Genomic DNA, 17,128 nt, shown 5'->3' on the forward strand with positions numbered 1-17,128 from the left:
AGGGACAAAGCCAACTACTCTTATTCAAGTTGTTTGGGAATGTTTTCAAGTGCCCCAGCATTCACCAGAGAGAGAGCAAGAAGCTGAGATCTTAATCTTTCCCCCTTTTGGTTCGAGAATCACTGCATGAGGTTTGAGAGCAGGAAGAACGGAATTCTTTTCCACCACGCAGGCTTCCTTTCTCAGTGACTGTGCAGAGGGGAATTGAAGCAGGAGCACCAGGCCCCTGCATTAATCTCACAGCTTACCCTGAAACTGTGTTCAACAGACAGAAGCACAAGGACAGCAGTGGACCGAACACCAAAGCCATGTTACTCAGGCGAAGCTCTCCCCTTGAAGCCAAGAGCAGGCCGGCTTACAGACTTCAGGGTACAGCCCACAGCTTGGAAACCTGAGATTTCACACAGTAGTGATAGATGTGTTGGTGAGTCTCAGTTGTGCCACCCCCAAAGCCCCTGCAGAGCTTGGGAGACCTGCATAGCCATAAAGGGTCTCACTCTGTACTCTAACAGCCCAGTCTTGCAAGGTGTTGAAGTCATTGGGAGTGGAGGGCACTCAGCATTTCCTGCAAGGTGCTTAGAGCCTCTCCATTTCTCCATGTATCTGGATGTACCGTAATCTGTGGGCACAAACAGTAACATTTCTGTGTCTATCTCCTTGATCTGTAGGTGCAAGAATATGATTCAATTCTGTACTATTCCTCGTTTCCCTCAAACTCTCACTGCCTTTGCTGGGAATTGAGGAATGCAGAATAGGGACTCGAAGTTGTGCCCACACATACATCAACTCTTTATTTGGAAGTTAAAGTACTATTATATGCACCCACAAAATTGTGGGCCTAGGCAGAGAGGCAATTTGGTACAGACTCTGTATTTCTACACTCATCAGCCAACTAAATTCAATAAATATTCCAGTCATCAGTGCAGTGGATTACAGAAAAATGTTATATGTATAGCTATTGTAGTATATTTTGAAAAAGATAGTTAAATGCTCTCCTCCCATGAACCAATCATATTTTACTGTAGAGGAAAAAGTTACCTTCTCGGCGTATCACATTTTACACCAGGCCAAACTAGCTAGTGACATTGGGCCAAATTCCCCCTGAAGCATATAAACAGTTAAGAGTTTCAGCAGCACGGATTTATCTGCATGTAAATCCCAACAGTCTGCATCTCATTTCATCTATGGTGCAAAAATGCATGCAAATTTCTTCAGATGTGCTTTAAAAAAACTCAACAAAGCAACCTGCCCCATGGACAGTGATACTGTGACCTAACAGGGTATCCCTAAAGAATAAGGAGGATACAGTTACCAAGACCAGGTGTACAATTCCCAAATAAAAAGGCAGAACAATGTCCGGGCAAGTGGTGGCGTATGCAGTGTGTTAGGTATCTAATTAATAAAACCCCACAGTGTGCATGCTGCATAGGGGAGGTCAGAACATTTCTGTAAACAACTGTGAAAAACGCAGTCCAACTTACCTGTATTGTATTGTTTCTGAAGTGGTTGAAGCTCTCAGTTTTGTCATTAAAATCCTAACTATGTTAAATAGAAATACAAAATTTATCTGGAAAAAGGGGAGGAAAAAGAAAGAGATCAGTGAGCTAAAATAGGAGATATACTGAGAAGAGACATCAGTAGTCATGTACAGTGATCCTGATCCCACTGAAATCAAGTAGAGTTTAGCCACTGACTTCAGTGGTGCTGGGCTTTCCCCCAGGATATCAGTGTACATCATGGAATCTAGTGACTTTTGGACAGCAGAAGAAGGTGCCATCTGAAAAGAGGTTTGCGAAACCAACTATGAGGCCATGCTGGTTTAGCCCTCCCACCCTGAGGCAAATAGAACTCTTCCAGCCAGGCGGGATGCCAAGGACTAGTAAAGAATCTGGATGAGAGGCTCCAGAACTATTTTCTAAGCCTGTAAACTCATCATTCCCTTCCCAAGCCTGCTTTCTGCTGGAGGGTCATGTCTGAGCTTGATGCAGATTTGGAAACACCTACTAATCAGCCCTGATATTCACTGTCATGAATGGAAGCATTGTAGTATTTTACTCAGAGTAAAAAAGCAAGGACAATCCTGCAGTGACATTATAAAGGATGTACCTGAAAAATAAAATATTAAACAACGAATCTTCCCAAAATATCAATGTAAATGTAAAGCATTCATAGTGATCCACTTTAGAAAGGTTTCAGCCAGACACAAAATACAGTTTGTGTCACTTACACAAGCTTTACACTGGTTCAAGACAGCAGCTTAGCTAAGGAAGCCCAAAGGAGGGAAGTCCTATCGTGAAGGTGTCTAGGCAGATGTCCCATTGGTTTCAGGTGGGTACATACTTGGCACAGCTAAGCCGTACCTCTGCTGCCACTACCTGTGCTGCCAAGGCGGCCCTGCTGTTAATGCTCTTGCTAGCTCGATGAGAGCAGGGCAAGCATTTGTATGCAGGCACGGACATTGCCCCCTTAGCGCGTAGTGAAGACATGGCCTTTGTTTCACCACAGTAGAAGCTGGGTAAAATGTCTGTAACCGAATACTATTTTGTGGAATGATGCCCGGTCCTGAGTCTGCGGTGACATTGGATCAATGGGACGAAATTTAGAAGTTATTTAATAAAGTGTTGTGCCAATAATTGTTCACTATCCAGGTGTTTGTTGAAAAATGCCAAGAGTGGTTTTCACGCACACAAAAATAAAATTGCTTTTCTGAAGGTCAAAATCCGATTCTGATGGGGCATTGCTGTGTGACATTGACCATGGCACTTGACTCTTTTCTGAGCCTCAACACTGCCATCTGTAAAACTGAGTCAATGCTTTTCCTCCCAAACTGCTAAAATCTCAAAATAGGCAGGATTTCAGATGTGCACAGACACAATATATGGATAGATAAATAGTACAGATGAGGAAACTAAAACAGATTAAGTGATTTCTGTGGATTGATATGTGACTGGGAGGTAGGAAAATTTAGTTTTAATCCCATTCTGATGCCAATTTAAAAGCCACCTTGGGCACATTCCTCAACTTTTGTGGACCTCCATTTCTCCCACTGTGAAATGTACTTGTGGCCTCAGACATACAGATACCACCCTCACCAGTGGAGATAGAACCCTGGAGTGTTAGCTCAGCCCACTGCCATTTGAACTACAGGAATAACTCCCTCAGCTCTGGGTATATAGTGGGCTTTTATCCAGCCCGTAGGAGCCTTGACAATACATTCAAAACCAACATATTACATTTGCAACTTGTCTGTCTCTTGTAACACACCGGATACCCCTATGGCCCTATGTAAATAATAATAGTGACAGAGGTTTCAACATCTCTAAGATAAAAAGTGAATTATTGTAAGATTTCTGAAGCAAAATTATTTCCCTGCAGTGCCTACATTCCAGTAACATTATAATTGCATGGGTTTCCCCCCTAGCCTCCCGTTCTTGATAGTCTACTTAGTGTAGATATCCATTCTGGTGCATTGTCATTTATTCATTTATGCCTCAAAACCCCCAAGCGCTTTTCTTTCAAGGAATAATTATTATGAATAGCTTAATTTCAAAACTGTTTTCTTGAGACCCTTTGGGGTGAAATCAATATTTGGATATTATGCACACAGTTTAATATCTGGACTTTCTTGCTTGCTTTGATAGCAGGTTCTCCAGCTGTTTCTCTGTCCCAGGAGTATTGGTGTCGTGTGTTTTAATACAAAACTTGTTTGGGGACTTGTCACCAATTTGCTGCTTTGTAATAAGTTGTATTGGCGATAAATGTATGTTTTATTTATTGTTGCAAAGTAGCAATTACCAGGCAGCACTTGGAGATTATTGAGGGGAGGCACAGTAGAAGTTTAATAAAAAATGACCATTTCTTTGCAAATGGTCTTGCCAAAAAATTTAGGGAAAAGAGAGGGAGAAGGACAGAGGAGCTTTAAAGACTTGAAGCAGATGCCATGGATCAGAGAGAAAAAAAACCCCAGTGTTTCAAGTGATGCAGAGTTGCACCCCATGGCTATGTAAGGTTCTGTTCTGCACAACATTTGCTTCTCCAAACTTTGTGGCCTGCTGCATGTGGTGCCAAACAACTAAGCAAGCTGTGTGTTAAAGCAAGTGACTGTGGAGCTCCAGGAACAGAGTGGCAGCTGAGGATCCCACTGTGGACCTGTGAAAGAGTCTAGGTATTCGGCCGTGTGTGAAATGCACGGGTTCATTAAAGTCAGATGGGTCTCCAGTACATACTCAGGTTTAGGCAGCCACAAGTCTAGGAACTTCCCCATTTTTTCATTTTAACGGAACTGACAGGAGTAAGGCCTGGGCCCTAAATTAAGGCAAGACATAGCAAAGGTTACCAGCCAATACCAGTGGTGGGGGCCATGGGGTTAGGAGGACAATGGTTAACAGTAACCTCCGGCAGTTGCTTGGGTTAATGGTGCTCAAGTGTTGCACCTGGAAAGGAAGGGAGGGTTGGGGCACCTCTTGGGATGCTGAACAGAACTTATTGCAGTAAGACTCAATCTGTATCTTACAGTAACTTCTCCGGGTCCAGCATTAACTCTGCTGCCCCGGGCTCTCCTTTCTGCACAGCATTCTTCTTATCCTTGATTTGTCCTGAACTCCCTCGGGATGGGTTTTTTTTAGACTGAGCATCAGCTGAGCCAATCAAAGGGAAGAGTCTCTCATAGTCATGCTAAATCCTTATCCTCACTAACTCCTACATCTCACTGTATTTTTTCCATGAGGGCCGGCTTTTCTGTCCACATCCACTCATATTTCCCAGGCTGATGATGTTAAATTGCCTGAGGGGACAATAGCTCCCCACTTCTGACAGCTCCCCCAGTGGTCTGGTCTGGAACTCTACCTCCCTATTCAACTTTCCCTTTTGAACAAGACAGCGTAATATTATTTTAAACATGCTTCTAGGATAGGTAGAGTAGAAAATACGGCCTCGTTTTTTCAGAGCCCTGACATCTACTGCCTGCAAATTACTCATGCGTTTTGTTTCCTTTTTTAAATTATACACAGTCAATTTGAGGAGAAGATTATGAGTCATGATCTTCTTGGAAGAATTGTTCTTTTGGGACTGACTTGAAAACACTTAAGCACACACTTAGTTTTAAGCATGTATCTAAGTCCCATTGTCTTTAAAGTGTTCCCCTGCATAAGGATGCTTTTCTTGAGTCAGGGTCTAACTCAAGAGTGGATGTCTTTCTAAAAGATATGCTTTAGTTCAACCAAAATGACAGGACTGGATGCAGGAATCACTGGCCGAAATTGTATGGCCTGTGTTATGCTGGAGGTCAGAGTAGATGATCACAATTGTCACTTCTGGCCTCAAAATTTATAGGTGAAATCCTGATCCATTGAAATCAATTTTGTTACTGACTTTAGTTGGGCTGGGATTTCCATCTGTGTTTCTGTGAAGATGGTACATCAGGTCAAGAAGGAGGGTTGAATGTCTTATGTGGAAGAATGCCCTGGGGATGAATTGGATGAGGGTTAAATGCAGAAGACCCAACAAAGTGGCATAAAAAGCAGGGGAGATGTATGCATTTGTTCAAGGCATGGCAGGGCTTGGCTTTCTTTGATTCCTTCTCACCCCTTTGTACAGTTCAGCTACTTAGACCTCATAATTTTATCTGACCTGCTGGAGAAATTAGGAATTTAAATGATCTCTGAGATCATTTTGCCTGCTCCCTGCCAAACCAGTCCTGGCAGCCGGATGGACTAAATGGCCTCAAACACATCTTTTCCCATCTATAATTTGTATAATTGTGTCTCTAATAAAAACAGCCCCATACTTGCTATCTCTTCATTTGCAGAAAATGTAAATATTAATCCATTTGCTGCTCTTTGCAGCTTTCTGAAATGCTGTAAAATCCACCCTATGATTTAGTAACCCAAACTGAATGCAAAGCAGCTATCTCATTGAAGCATTATATACTGTTATCTTGACCTAAGTGCACTAATATTCTGCCAGTTTCTTAATTCCCTTTTTAATTGCCCTGCCACGTTGCCTTGACATTAGAATCAGATGGAGCTCTTTCATTACAAAAGTCCCCCCTTTCAAAGCTTACAAGCATCACAGTAACTCCTTTTGGCTTATAGCAGGATGTGGAATAGTCTCCCATGGGAAACAATGGAAGAAGCCCCAGTGCTTAAATTATTGAAAACTGGATTAGATCAATTCCTGGAGAACAGAGAGGAAAAAGTCACCGGTATGGGCCAAGAGATAGAATAAAAGGAACAAAGAGGCATTCACCCGCCCTAACTTTTATATCTGCTTCAGCACATACACACTTGTCTCTGCCCATGAAAAATCCTGGCCTGGAATGTCCAGGATGCTTCACGTTGGGATTGAGGCGCATCTGTAGAGCTGTGCGTGGGACAGCATTCACGGTACCTGCCTGGGTCATGCTACAGCTTAGAGTGCAGGGGCTTATCAGATGCCCATGGTCAGCGTCAAAGGGTAAGAAATCTCATTCAGATCCGACTCTTCCATGATGCAACAGACACCACCACTTCCAACTATTCAGCCTAAATTCTCATCCTCTTCATTTCATTCCATAATTCACAGTTATATGGTATTTCCTATTACCACCCTCCAGCGCTGCCTTGTCTCGAGCAGCGAAAATACATCCCCAAAGAACTACTTATTTGCAGTATTTCCACCTAGAAACCCCAGAGCCATCAGTTTCATGCATCAAAATTTTTTTTTTAGTTTTTCATTTTGCCAGTCTGCCTCGTCTTCCAGTCTCAAGAAAGAAGTGGGCTGCTAATTGAGCTGAGCCCTTAATGCACAATAATAGAGAGGGAATGACTCAGAGCAATGCTATATAACACTATGGTGTTGGCTGAAATGCAGATAGTGACCTGCCTATAAAATACGTAACAGGAGACTTCAGCAGCCCTTCACAGTCCATATGTAGCAGTGACAGTCCTATACGAAGGTTAATAAAGAATTACCAATAGATAACATAATATGATTTTTACTTGCTAATGTCTTTTGTTCAAGGATTGCAGAGCCTTAGACTATATAATGCAACTGACTTCTATGCAGATGATGGGGCGGGATGAAGACCAATATTTTTGTGGGGGAGAATCAAGTGTCAAGTGGCCATTCTTTGGCAGAGAAGGAGGATAGGAACAGATTGAGCTACATTTTAACAAGCAGCATGGAGCCTCTTTCACTACAAGATCCCATGAGTCCAACCTCATAGTGGGAATGAATTTTATCTAGGTGTAATCCTCAGGAAAAAGCATTTCAAAGGTGACTGGACTATAAAAGTGAGGGGCAAACACACCCCAAGGTCTCTCTCTTTTTCCCTTTCACCCAAGATGATAAAAGAAGAAGCCATTTGACTTTGGGAGAGATCCTGACCTGAAATTTGGTTAGCCCTGTGGCTGGGAGCATCTGCTAAGGATTTTGATGTTGAGCCAAGTCTACTTTGTTAAGTTTTAGCACTAGAAAGCGTTTTATCTTTATTTCTCTTGTATTCATTTCTGACTTTAATACATTGCACTTCTACTCATTTAAAACCTCTCTATGTGTAGTTAAATAAACTTGTTTATTCTTTAATCAAACTAATCTGGTGTCGGTTTTAAACTGAAATTTTGGGTAACTCCAACTAAAGTAGCAAACTGTTGTATAGTGACCTCTTACTGGGGAAAAGGACTTGTGATATTTGAACTGTCCCGGAAAGGCTGGACAATGTAGCTTACATATTTTGGGGGGAAATTTGGACCTGAGTGTGTGTTGTGGTCACCCAGCAGGTAGAACCCAGGCTGCTGGAGTCAGTGTTGCTAGCAGGCTGTAGCTATACACAGATACTCAGGTGTGACCTGACTGATATTTGGCTGTTTGTGAGGAGCACAGGTTAGGAGGTGAGGAGGTGAGGTGAGGTGAGGAGGAGCACAGGTGGTGACGCAGCCCATCACTGGTCCAGACTGCACCCCACATTGTGACACTAAGTCAGTGGTGTCCAACCTTTGTGTCCTTCAGTAGACTAAAACTGTAAACTGTGGCCCTCAAGGGTTATTGTGTTAGCATTGTGTTTTTCTATAGCCCTTTTCATCCATAGATCTCAAACACACTTCAACGTTATTATGCACTGAAACTGTGCTTGCTAACCAGGCCCTACCATTTTAAAACTGAACTGTCTGAATCAGTCTCCTTGCTACAGAAAGCAATAGGGGGCACTGCTTCTCCACCTGCCTCGCTCTACCTCCCCAACAGCCACAGGGGAGCTCTGGTGTGAATCTGGAATATGTCAAGTCTCAGCTGTGTAGTTTTCTGCAGTAGTTGCTCTGCAGCTTCCCCAGAGGAATCTTACCAAAGTGCAAGGTTGGGAGGACAGAGCAATTCTGCATGTTTCAGCACCAGGCTGGGAGATCCCCAGAGAACAGAATATGTGCTCAACAGGCTTCCTTAAGCCTAGGAAATAATTAAAGTATTGATTATGGACCTTTGAACTTTCCTGAAATAATACTGTATGGCCCTCAGGTGAGACATTGCTCCTCTGGAAAGTTACACAAAGAGCTGGTTGGAAATTTTCAGATGTGACATTTTTCCATCAGAAAATGCCAATTTACTGAAACTGAAAGTTAGCCCCGGAAAGAGTCAGATTTGATAAATCTCCCGATTGGAAAAATGTTTGGGCAGGGGAGTTGAAATTGTCAAAATGTCCCATTTAGACATTTTCTATACAAAAAGTTTCAGCTTTTGATTGTTTTTACTTTTTTTTTCCCAGTACAAATTCATTTAAAAAGGTCAATGTAAAGGAAATATTTCAATTGACTTGATTTGAATTTTTTTTTTTTTTTTTTGAATTATCGGTTGATGACATTTTTGAAGATTTCAACTTTTCATCCTGATTTGGGATGGGAAAATTTTTTGGGAGATCAAATATTCTCATAGGATTTGAAAACCACTCCCCCTTCCACATCTCCCTACACGGTCCATTCTACCACAGTCTCTGAGTGGTTAAGGAAGAGAACTGGGTTCTATTCTACCTCATACACCATCAACAGAATTAAGTTCCAACTATGGAGCCAGTCAGCTATACCTGTCCAACCGCAATGAAATCAAAGGGGTCACTGAAGCCAGAAGACAATGGGGCTATCCAGGTGTATATTAACTGAAGCCTAACTCTGGCTAGCAGAACCTGGGCTGCTGCTGAGGGAGGCACGCAAAGGAAAGGTAACCAAACATTTTCAGTCTTCAAACTGGTTTGCTGTGAGGTTTGGCTGAAAGCTGGAGTTGGCTGGTACTAGAATTTGGGCTCCAACTCAAGCCTGAACATCTACACTGCAATTAAACAGCCCCTTAGCCCAAACCCTGCGAGCCTGAGTCAGCTGACACAGACCAGCTGCCACTGTTTAATTGCAGGGTAGACAAACCCTACGAGACCTCCATGGAACACCTACCACGGAGCAGACACTTGAGGAAGTGTTACTTATGGTCCAGTAGATGGCACTCTTCCCTTTGAGTTAGAATCAAAGCTTTGCTTGAGAGATTTAGGAACAGTCTTTGGGGGAAATTCACATGGAGGGTATGTCTTCACTGCACAGTTAACCTGAGTGATTGGTACCTGGCTCTGAGCACGCTGGATAGCCTAACCCAGTTGTGAGCATCCTCATAGCAAGGGCCCACAGTCCTCACCATTTCTGCACTTACCCATGGGTGTCCGGGGCGTATCCCAGGGTTCTTTGTGCTGAGACACGCTAGAATTCTTTCTCGATCAATTGTGTCTGATGCGTGCGAACTTGTCTGTCCTTCGGGGAGAATTGTGGGAAGGGATTGGAGGACTATCCGCACTCGAGTGATTTTTGCCTGTGTCCTTACTGCAAGTGGGTGTGCTCCCGCCTGCGTTAAACTGGCGCTCAGACGCTAACCTATTCTCCCAGCTGGGTCAGCTAGTTTAGCTGAAAGTAGCTCAGAAGGTTTTCTGTGGAGGTGCTACAGGAACTTGGGGCAAGAACCTGGCTTAGATGTGCAGTGAAGACATACCCGTAGGCTTGGCTAACTCTGCCTCTTCTTCCTATGGCGTGGCTGTGACCAGCCTTTAAAGTACAAAACTTGCCAGCTCTGACTTGCTATTCTATCTGCCTTAATGATTCCATGTGTACTTGGCATAGATGCTACATCTAAAACGGAGGGGGGCCTATAAAATGCAGGTGCTAGAACATCAAGATCTCTAGAATGGGTAGAGGATGGGGCACATCAGAATGCCAGCTGTGAGGTGTTGCGATGTTCAAAACCATCTCCAGGAGAAGCAAACAAGGTTCCCACTAAGAACTAATTTAGAAAACTGCGGTTGAGGGCTTATGTGATACAGATTCTTGTCTACATCTGAGGATCCCTTCCCTGAAGACATTTGGTTATTCCTGCCTCAGTATCTCTGGCAAGAGGAGATGGGAGAACCAGGTTTTTTTAAAACGACTCTCCCACTCCCTCCTGGAACCTTTGTCCATTTTTAGAATCAACATTGAACTAAAACTTTTGGAGGGTCTGAAATTTTTTTTTTTTTTAAATTCACTTCCTGATTCCATCCAGGATCAGACAGAAAGTACTAAAATAGCATGCTCTTTTAGCAGGAGGCTATTTGGTGAGATTTATTGATGGGGCAGAAGCTTCAGAAATTTCACAAAGAAGCTTATTTGCATGAGAAATTCGAGCTCATTGTAGCAATCTCAAAAAACAAAACAAAAAAACCCCAAACAAGTTTGGGTAAATTGCTGACCTTCTGGGATGACTATCTGAACTGAACACATATTCCAAACTTTTAAAACATGCTTTTCCCTCTTTTCTTAATTTTAACATTTTCGTTTTTAAAAATTCAATCAAACCTGCCTCTGCGGCTTCACCCAGAAATATGCATAGCATCTACTCTCAGGCTCCAACATCAAGGAAAACATCCAACCTCTCTTATCTGTTTCTGATACTTCTATGACCCATATTACACCTGACAATCTGTGAGGTAGAGAAGTGTGATTACCTCCATTTTACAGATAGGAACTGAGGCAGAGAGAAGCTAAATGACATACCAAAGATCACACAGGAAATCTGTGGCAGAACTGGGTTCTGCTTGTCAAACAATGATAACTGGTTACATGAATTCAAAACTACTTCAAATCTTTTGATGGTTCACAATTTCTTAGTGTGTAGCCAGAATTTAAAGCTTCCTTTCTGCAAGTCTGTTAATGCCACACTGATTTGTAATTTAATCCCATTAGACATATAGAAGAATATTCCTTGGTATTACAAACATCAGCCCTGCTTTGCTTACTTGGCTCTAGCTCTGTCTTCAGTCAGGATTTTTCTAACCTGATTAATCAAAGAGGTTTTGTTGTATTTTGTGGTCTCTCCTACAAACACTGGCCTGTTGGCAGTCTCCATTAAACAGTGCTGTACTAAGCCTAAAAACAAGGAGAGAAATAAGCTTATTGGATTGCTATTTTTCACAGTGATAAAATTGTATAGATTTTGTGGCCAAAAGGGACTGCTATGATCTACTCAGATCTGCATAACAGACCACAGTATTTCACTCAGTGGTTCCTGCATCAAACCCAGTAACTTCGGCTATGTCTACACTGATGGCGGCAAATTCACTGCTGTCAGATTGATTTTTCCGGTTTGACTGAGACACACTCAATCGATCCGGAAGCTGATCTAATAAAACCACCTCCGCAAAGAGCATAGCGCTGCATCGACGGGTACGCATTTCCTGTTGGCGCAGCACAGTGGAGATGGTGCGCTGAACAGAAGTTACGAAGTTGACGGGAGTTACGCAAGCTACGTGGAGCTCCTGTTAACTGCCGCCGAATTTTGCTGGCAGTGTAGACCAGGCCTTAGGGTTCAGCTACAGTCTCTCTTTTAGAAAGACATCCAGGCTCAATTTAAAGATGCCAAGTGATGGAGGATTTGCTACATCCCTTTGTCCATCTATTAAACAGCCTGCTTAATGTTGCTCTTGTCTTCTTATGTTATGATAAAGTGAAACTCCACACATAGTAATTGATAGCAGATCAGTAAGTCATTATCTCAAGCGAACCACAGAGAAAAAGGGTCAAATTCCACATTGTTGTAAGCAAACCTGCCTCCATTAATGTAATAACACTTAGCTCTTCTTAGAGCTTGACACGCACAGATCTCAAAGCCCTTTACAAAGGAAGTCCAAAGCATTAACTCCATTTTACAGATGGGGAAACTGAGGCACAGAGCAGCGCTGTAACTTGCCCGATGCCAAACAGTGGCATAGCTGGGAATAGAATCCTGGTCCCCCTACCCACTTACACCAGTGGTGAATTTATCTCTGTGAATTATTTTCATTCAGGTCCAAAATGCACAGGTCAGAAAATGGCTTATTTCTCAATCATAAAAATAACCCTCAATGACTGTTAAAGCTAAAGCAAATTTTGAACTGTCTAAATGTTATAAACCAGTCAGCAGAGGAGTCCTGAGGTCTAGTGGTTTAAATACTGAATGTTAACAAACTTTTAGCTCCCAGAAATATCGCAGAGTGATTCAGATTCAGTGCCAGGGGTTAGTTAATACCATCGGATGCTGAGCAGAGGAGGTTCAATCAACTGAATCAACTGCTCATTTACTGATGGTTGGCCATGTGTGTATTACAATATTCTCGTAACCTTCTGATGGCTTGCCTCGGAGATGGATAGCGTGGCAGGCACTATATCAAATAAAGTCTTATTACTTCTCAGGAAATTCATGTTGAAATTTAATGCGTTGGCATGGATTCTCAACTCTTCGCCTCCTGTGCCATCCCCCCAGACGGAGAGATTAAATTAAAACCAGACTATGCTAGTCTGAGCAGAGATAATGGGATTAGCATGACACATTCCAACAGAAAACATTTAACTGCACCCTATTTTGCAACACCACAAGAAATTGAATTTCAGAATATCAAACACATTTGCAAGGCTGCATCTCCTTTGGCACTTTGCCAAGACCGGAATGCATCAAGGGACAAAAAAGAAATATAAAATACTTATGAGTTACATTTTCTCTCTCATAATTTTCTAGCTAAAGAGATAGGCTATGGGGCACAGAATGTAGGATACACATTTTATATATTATATTCATGGGTTCCTTTGGCTCTGATAATAAAGAAAAAGCTGCTGACAAAAGAGTAATCTGGGCCCTATCTTCCAATTTTCAATTTATGAAAACATTTCTATTGCTTCCAAAACTACAAAGAAAGCAATTAAGCAAGCATGCTTCCTGCACCATTCAGAACGATGGTGCCTTGAGACTCAAGCATCAAACATTATGGTCTCAGGATAGATCTGGGGATGAGTAAGAAGACACTGAAACCTTTATTCTCTATTGCCCTGTAGTAAAGGTAAGTACAAAATCAGAATGGTGACAATTTGCACACCCCCTTTGCATTAATTTTGCACTGGTAGAATTGATTGCACGTGGTGCAGGGCAATGGTGGATCAGGTTCAATGGGTAAACATTTTCCAGAACGCTGAAGGGGATGTCTACACTGCAGTAAAAACACCCGGTACCAAGTCTCAAAGCCCAGGTCAATTGACTCAGGCTCACAGGGTTCAGGCTGCAAGACTAAAAAGTGCAGTGTAGATGTTCAGGCTCAGGCTGAAGCCTGGTCTGAGGCTCTGTCACTCCACAGGCTTGTTGAGCTCATGCTGCAACCCAAGCCTGAATGTCTACACTGCAATTTATAGCCCCACAGCCTGAGCCCCATGAGCCCGCATCAGCTGATCATGCTGCAGGTCTTTTATTGCAGTGTAGACGTACCCTAGGTGATGTAGGAGCCTAAATCCCCGTTGACTTTTAACAAGACCTTGGCCGAGTCTACACTTAAAAATTAGCTCAATCCAGCTCCGTCACTTGGGGCTGTGAAACGTTTCATACTGAGTGCCGCAGTTAGGTCAATCTGATCCCCAGTGGAGATGCAGCAAAGTTGCTGGAAGAATTCTTCTGTCAGCCTAGCAACAGCCTCTCAGAGATGGATTAGCTACATCAATGGAAAAGCCCCTTCCACCGCTGATGTCGGAAGCGTCCACCCTATGGCACTACAGCAGAACCCATTGCAGCTCCATAGGGTTACTGGTGTAGCGGCTGTAGTACAGATATGCCCTTAGCAGCCTATGTCTCTTGTGAAAATGGGTTTTAGGCCTTATCTACACAGGGAAATGTACCAGCAGAACTGAACCTGTATAATCATATCATTATAGTTACACCAGTGTATGCCCTACATGGACACTATTCTTTGGGAATAAGAGTGCGTTTTCCTGGTATAGCTTATGTCATTTTACACCAATACAATAATAGCAGTGTAGTTATACTGGTATAGTTCTGCTGGTAAATTCCCCCATGTAGACAAGCTCTTCAGCTTTTAAGTCACTTAGGAAAATTTTTCCCAAAGTTTTTAACTCATCATTGTTTGAAATCCACCTCCGATCAGTAGAGACTGAAAGCTGTCACACAGGTTAATGGTGGTCTATGCACAACTTGATTTCCATTCTGAGTGGCCAGGTGTCCACATCACACACAAAGACAAGACTGAATAGGCGTGGAGACTGAGGCACGCTTTCATCCCTATCTATATCAGGGCAGAGGAATACCGGCACATTGGTGAGGAAACTCGGCCTACCATTGCCTGCACTTCACCTACTTAGATAGAGGACTTCAATCTTCAGTGTGATCAAGCCAGCGCTTCTCGGCCCTTTAAAGATACAGTCATGAATGATGTTTGAGTCGTGATTCGTTTGAGGTGACGTCAATATACCTCATAGAATGAGATTATATTTAGTTGCTTTAGCACAATTTATGGCTACACTTTTAAAGGGAAACGTAAGGCTCAATTGGAAATAGAAACAAAAATCTCAGTTTTGCCATTCGAGGACTATTTTAGCAAAAATGTTCAGAAATATACTTTAAACTGGGTTCCAAGACAACACGCCCTCGTCTCCTGAGCAAACAAGAGTGCAGCTGTGCCCTCTTATGTAATTAACAAAGATGGCGCGTTTTTCTTGCCTAGTATCCTAAAATGTATCAAACTTTCTCAGCTATACAATGCAAATACTTTGTACTTCACCTGGACCTGAATTAGAACTCTAATGCAGGCTAATGAGAAAAGGCCCAATTTGCAGGTACATCTGAACTCTATTTAGGGTGTTACTCTCCAGATACATGGTCTGTATGGTGGCCAGGCTGGCATCTCCCTCATTTTAGAGCAGTCTCAGGGCTGTTCTAAATTTCAGCCAGCTGCAATGGCCACCAAGGGACTGTTATGGCAACCAAGAGTAGGCAGTCTAGCTCCCTAGCATGCTGAGGGAAGCGAGGGGCTATTCCACTGGCTCTGTGCCACGCAGGGCATTCCCCAGGCAATTTACAGCCCTTTTAAACTTAGGGTGACTGCCTTTGTTGGATGGAATTCACGGAAAACCACATGAAAAACAAGGAACAATGCTTTATTTTAAGGGACATTTTAGGGGAATACCATTTCCCTTAGCATATCATGTATTTTTCTCTGACGTGAACATTTGTACTGCCTTCAAGTATACAATGCAATTATTATAAGCTTCAATTTAATGTTTAAAATGGTCAAGGGACATCTCTGAATGTAAGGGACAAGTGGTCACCCTAAGAGAAATCAATGAGATAAGGGATAGGTGGTCACCCCATTTACACTGCCAGAGAAGTGTAAAGGGGCCGTAACAGACCCCTGATTCAGGACTCAAGGTGACGCTGTACAAAATGCAAATACTGGATAGTCTGTCAAACTTTCTAACTACTGATGTCTGAATAGGACTTGCTTGTGACTCTATAGGGATGAGTCAGCTGGAATACGGCAATTTGCTTTAGGAGCTACCAGTGCCTACTGGTAAATGGGTTACTGAGAGACCATTTACGCTGGCTCTCTCGGCGATATCTATCTGTTCTCTCGGTTTGTTTGGCTAAGAACATTTGCAAGAAAATGGGTGCAGCGTTATTGAGAGTTTATCCGCTCCTGCTGCTTTTTTACTCTCCTGCACACACAATGCTCTGTTTGTGGTATCTTCATAATTAACACAGCAATTAACTCTGCTGATTACGGGTGAGAAAGCGGTAACCGCAACAGCGGAACTCCTAGGCAATGGAGAGGATGGTTTCGTGTAAAATGAAATGAAAACCAGAAGATATACAGGGCTAGGTTCTCCACTGAGCTCGCTGTCTGCTGAGCTCCAAAGAGCTGGTTCCAGCTCATACATCCTGGGTCCGGTTCTGTGCCAGCCATGCACCATCCAGATCCCCCAACATGCCACTTACTCTTACCCCTTAGCCTGAGGGAGTGTGCAGACCGCAGTGTGTAGGACCCAGCTACGTCCATTCTACGCCAGTGGAGGCTCCCCCAAGCTAAGGGAATACTCAGATGTGGGGATCTCCTTGTTTCCTGACCCTATGTGCCACGGGGGTGTTGCAAAGGACGAAGAAGAGAACCTGCCCCCAATCCTTTGGCACCCTTCTTTCTAAAGAGAACATTTTCCTGAAGTTTCCCCATGAGGCATCAGTGGATGTCAACTAAACATGGGGCTTCTCAGCCAGCACCCTGCTATTCTGCTCTCTACTTCCCCATCCCAGGTTTCGTGTTTGCGGCAGAGTGCAGTGTATGTGGGTGAGACTTGTTAATGGTCAAATGATCATGAAAAAGCCAGGTATGTAATGTTAAATAATAAGAGCCATATCCTTAGTTTTCATGGCACTTTTCCTTGGTCAACTGCGAAGCGCTTTACGAAGGAGGGCAAGGGTCACCACAGAAGAAGAAACTGAGGCACAGAGGAAGTGACTTGCCTAAAGTCAGCAAAAGAGGTAGGAACTTGGGTCTCACTCCAGAGTCCCAGAGCAGGGTGCTAGTCACACGAACACCCCACCCCCAAACACCTACTGATTTGTTTTTATATCAAGCACGTAATTATGCCAAAAAGCGCCAGGGAGATGGTATAAAAATCCATTGTGCTGGAGGGGTTTGTACTCAATTAAGATGGAGACCGAGTCAACGTTTAAGGCCAGAAGGGACCACTAGGTCGTCTAGTCTGCCCTCCTGTATGTCACAGGCCACCAACAGCATCCAGCACCCTCACACTAACCCCAACAACCTCAATTAAACCAAACTAGA

General features: G+C 43.1%; 1 protein-coding gene across 1 annotated transcript in view; it reads right to left on the minus strand.

The window, feature by feature from the left end:
* CRHR2 (corticotropin releasing hormone receptor 2) overlaps positions 1-17,128 on the minus strand; it is a 237,009-nt gene that overhangs the window by 25,925 nt on the left and 193,956 nt on the right. The window contains exon 10 of the mRNA XM_067530389.1: positions 1,482-1,567. Coding sequence (XP_067386490.1) covers positions 1,482-1,567 — 86 coding nt within the window. The remainder of the gene's footprint in view (positions 1-1,481; positions 1,568-17,128) is intronic.

This window comes from Emydura macquarii, unplaced genomic scaffold, assembly GCF_026122565.2.
Source record: "Emydura macquarii macquarii isolate MOO-44397 ecotype Brisbane River unplaced genomic scaffold, CSIRO-AGI_Emac_v2 contig_3080, whole genome shotgun sequence".
NCBI classification, from domain to species: Eukaryota; Metazoa; Chordata; order Testudines; family Chelidae; genus Emydura; species Emydura macquarii.